At 45.1% G+C, this 4,199-nt stretch overlaps 1 protein-coding gene across 1 annotated transcript; it reads right to left on the bottom strand.

The window, feature by feature from the left end:
• Positions 1–203: 203 nt before the first annotated feature.
• prdm14 (PR domain containing 14) lies at positions 204–4,107 on the bottom strand. The gene is made up of 8 exons (XM_031850512.1): positions 3,480–4,107; positions 3,168–3,221; positions 2,899–3,059; positions 2,508–2,778; positions 2,211–2,413; positions 1,629–1,730; positions 662–881; positions 204–373 (listed from the first exon to the last, which is right to left on the bottom strand). Exons 1-8 carry the CDS (start codon positions 4,105–4,107, stop codon positions 204–206), a joined length of 1,809 nt encoding a protein of 602 aa, XP_031706372.1.
• Positions 4,108–4,199: the final 92 nt, after the last annotated feature.

The following is a 4,199-nucleotide window of genomic DNA, read 5'->3' as shown; positions in this document are numbered from 1 at the left end:
TAAATTATTTAAATAGGGCTCCTATAGAACATTCGTCTTTCTTAAGCAGCATTTACATACAGAAAAACGACGAGATCCTACCTATCTCTTGTGGTATTACTGTATAGATGCAGTCTTTTGTGATACTTGTATCATCAAAAATCCTAATAGTACACACAATTAGAATGGTTTTCTTTGTCCGGATTGACTCAGTACAGTCTGGCTCAGTTCCAGGGCCGATACTCTGGATTTAAAACTGTTAACTCCGTGTAAGGAAAGTTTTGTCCGGCGTTCTTCTGAATGTTTGGATTGTCCTTCGCTGGCTGCACGGAGCCCTTCTGCAATCCACTTCCTGGAGAAGGAGGAACAATTGTGCTGTCGAAGATCTGCCTGTCTGCAGAGTGAGAGAATAGCTCAATAAAACAACCACGTTTCAAGGAGGATGCTATGCAAAATGTTCCTTTTGTAGCCTAATATATCTTCATCCGTATTTGAGAATAAAGACAAAAATATACTTGTAAAATATAGCCGAAGAAAACACTTAATATTCGATTGTTCAAATCTGTTGTTTTATTTTTTAATGCGTTTCTAAAATCACATTAGTTAACCAACGAATTATATCCAGATAATAAAAGGCAAATATTGCCTAATATTTATTGTGAGGGCAATAACAATTCCTTACTTTTATGATTTTTCATGTGATATCTAAATTGCTGCTCGTCTTGGAAAGAAGCTCCGCACAGGGCGCAGGGAAGGGGCTTGTCCTTGGCGTGGGTCCGCCTCACGTGGCTGTCATGGGCGGCGTGAGAAGCGAAGGCCTTCCCGCAGTGCTTGCACTTGAAGGGCCGCTCTCCGGAGTGCTGGCGGATGTGTGTTCGCAGAATGCTGGAAGCAGTGAAGGCCTGCACGAGAGGAAAGCGAAATAAAACAGATAAACTCTGGTATTTTATCCATAGTTGCATCATTTGTGTTTCTATTTCAATAAAGGCTATTGAAGCTCATTGAGCTCATTTGGTTTAAAGTTTGATCTCTGGCAATTGTATTTTATTGTTTAATTAATTTATGTATAATTATTGATAAAAAAAATGAATCAGACATTTTAATTTCCAACGAATCCTAGCTCTTATGAAAGCTGTTATTTTCCAGCCTCGTGGCATATTGCTTAAACTGTCTAGATAAGGACAAAGGAGATTAGGTTAAACAAAACCTATCCGAATGCATAAAAAAGGGAGGATATCGAGAAGAAAGGAGAAAAAAACTAAAAAAAACTTCTGTTCATTCCAGGGCCGTAAATTAAAAGTATAATCTCAGCAGACAAAAGGGTGGACGTACATCTGGCGATAATTAGCATGTAAGTGTCTCCATGGAGCGTGCCAGTCGAGAGCAACAATGATGAGGGGCTCGCGCCAAATGCACCATGACACGAGGAAGCACTAAATGGATCCAAACTGCGGGCTGTAGGTTTTAAAAGATGCGTAGAAGAGGAGGAGTGCAGGCCCGCAGGTCGTGTAGAAGATAAATACTTCCATTAGGTTTTTTTTTTACAATGTGTCAAAATTAAATTCAAATTCTATTTTGTATTATGAAGTTTCAGTTTAAAATGATTGTGGTAAAATCTATTATGAAATGAAAAGAAAAGGGCCTCTTACCTTATTGCAGTAAACACACTTGTATGGCCGTTCTCCGGAGTGCACACGCATGTGTTTGTTGAGACTGGACGACTGAGAGAAACTCTTTCCGCACACTGAGCACTGCGGATCAGACAGAAAAAACATATAACATGTAAAACATCAGTATGAGTTAAAGTTATAGAGTCATATTAATTAGTAATATCTTTCTATTTGGAAGGTAAGTTGACTTAAAGTCAAGACTTTTTTTTTCTGGAAGACTTAATCTATCTTTATTGTGTTCTTTAAACATTAGAGTGTTGGGGGTTTCAATTGATTTTTTAATAACTTATTTTATTGATATATAGTTTTGATTCTTTAGGCTAAAAGGTTACCACCAACTAAAGGTCTTAAAATAATTTGCCTTTTTAAGAGGCCCAATAAAAAACCCGACGCATCCGTTTCTAAGTGACACTGTGGGGAGCTGTTCTTTCAGCACCACATACACTTTTGCACGCACCTGTCGACTTTACTGCGCGACGCAATGACGTAATGGTCTACAATACGGGGATGGAATAGATACTCAGAACTAAATGCAACACACACGCACGCGCAGTGTTTCACCTTATGAGGCCTGTGTTTTTCGTGAACGTGCAAGATGTGGATCCTTAATCTGTCCCTCTTCTCGAAAGATCTGGTGCAGAGGTGACAGGGGAACTTCCTGTCGCCCTGGTCCACGCAGCGCGTGTACTTCAGATGTTTATCTCTGTAGTACTTGTACGCAAACACCTTGCCGCATCTGTCACACTTGAAACCCTCATCGGTATCTGAGGAAAGGAATTATAGAAAGAATATGTTTAGTGGTAAAACTATAGAGGAGTGGATCAGAGAGTCAACCCAACAGAAGGTTAGGATTCTGACCTTCTGGTGGGGGGACCGCGCCGTTGTCCTCTCTGGGGTCCTTCAGAGTGAGAGGGATGCCGAGGAACTGCATGTAGCAGTCTCCGTACCACACCAGCAGCTCCTGACCCGGCCGGATCTCTTTGCAGGCCTCATAGAAGATCTGACCCTGGACCTGTACAGCAATCAGGTTCTGCTCCTCTGGGAAACGAGCACACTTCACCGAAGACATCCAGTTTCCTGAGCCTCCCCTGCCATCAACAAAGTGACTCAACCGGCCGTTTTCAAACACCTGAAGGAGAGAGAAAAGGTGTTTTACATTAGATAGGAGTTAAACACGATCTGATTAATTTCCTGATTGGCTAGACCGGATTTGGAACAGGACGTTTTTGGAGCAATTGTAATGCATTACCTCCCACATCAGAGTGTTGTCGTCGTATGTTTTGATCTCGCTGGTATTGACCAGTTTCCCTTGGAAAGGTCCGAAGCGCGTCCCTTGAGGGATGCTGCTTTTGTCTGTGAAGACTCCACAGTGTGACACGTTTCCCCACGCTGCCTGGACGACGGTTAACCCTGCAGCACAGCGTCCAAAACAGAGTCACATCTCAGCCGCGCCTTTTGTCAATTCAGATACACACACAATTAAAGTTGATTTATGTAATGAAAGTTGGCGAGTCTTACCGTCTGGAAGGTCAAGTGTTTCTTTGTCCAGTGGACGAAAGAGAGAGTTAGAAACTGAAAGAGAAAACAAACACAAATGAGCGAATGGGTGCTAAAAAATCAATGGGTTAATTAATCCAATTTCTGTAGGAACTAGAAGTTGATAACTAACTGAATATTATCATTTGTTAAAAGTGATACGCATTATTAGTCCGTATAGTCAGCAGACAGATGTTTTGGGTCATTTCTAGCCAAACCAAGGCCAAAGTATCCCGTTTTATCGTCTCATATGAAACTAAATGAACATCCAACAAGTTAAAGCAGAAGTCTCACCTGACTTTTCGGGCAGGGCCAGTCCTGATATGGCGTGACCCACGGTGCGCTCCTGGGTGCCGGAGTAACCGTAGAGCACCATGAACAAGTCCTCCTCGCTAAAGTTGTAAGACGCGCGCGCTTTTTCTGGCGACTGGAGGCGAAACAAACCGTCTTTAGGCGGTGAGGTGGCGGAAGAGGAGGCGCAGGACGACCTCTCGCTGGACGGGCTGCTGAAGTCCGAGGACAGCGGACCGGCGGCGTGCTCGGTCACCACAGCGGCCAGCTCCTCCGGTTTGGAGTACAGCGGGTGTCCGGGCAACATCTGGCTCAGGTAAGGGATGCCGGAGGCGCTCAACATGTGCTCGTGCAGGACCGAGGCGTGGTGGTGGTGGAACGGTGGCGCTCCGCCGCGCAGGTTGAGCGGCAGGTTCGCCTGTGCGTCCGACACCAGACGACCGAGGGATTTGAGCGGATGGAGGAGGCTGTGAGTCCCCGGGAAGAAGTCCATGTAGTGGTGGTGGTGGTGGTGGGGTCCGGGGAGAGGGGCCGGGTAGAAGCCTCGAGCGGGACTGCCCTTCAGCATGCCGGCTTGGAAGCAGGTCTTGTCCTTCAGCACTACGGGGATGCTGGACAGGGACACCGACATGACAGCAGCGAGGGGGGAGGGCGACGGTTCAGATGGAGATGTGAATCCTTCAGTGGGTGAGAGAAGAAAGAAGAGGGGGTGGGAGAGGAAGC

The sequence above is a fragment of the Anarrhichthys ocellatus genome, unplaced genomic scaffold (assembly GCF_004355925.1).
Source record: "Anarrhichthys ocellatus isolate YVR2014 unplaced genomic scaffold, GSC_Weel_1.0 scaffold10, whole genome shotgun sequence".
In the NCBI taxonomy this organism is placed as follows: Eukaryota; Metazoa; Chordata; class Actinopteri; order Perciformes; family Anarhichadidae; genus Anarrhichthys; species Anarrhichthys ocellatus.
Note: the sequence above shows the minus strand (reverse complement) of the source record. Positions and strands in the feature narration are given on the sequence as shown.

Bases quoted from the DNA above. Each gene is read 5' to 3' on its own strand.
- prdm14 (XM_031850512.1), bottom strand. From the start codon at position 4,107: ATGTCGGTGTCCCTGTCCAGCATCCCCGTAGTGCTGAAGGACAAGACC. The intron at 2,414-2,507 runs GTCAGAATCCTA...TCCTTTCCTCAG, and splicing joins CGCGGTCCCCCCACCAGAAG to ATACCGATGAGGGTTTCAAG. The intron at 1,731-2,210 runs GTGAAACACTGC...TCTGATCCGCAG, and splicing joins AAAAACACAGGCCTCATAAG to TGCTCAGTGTGCGGAAAGAG.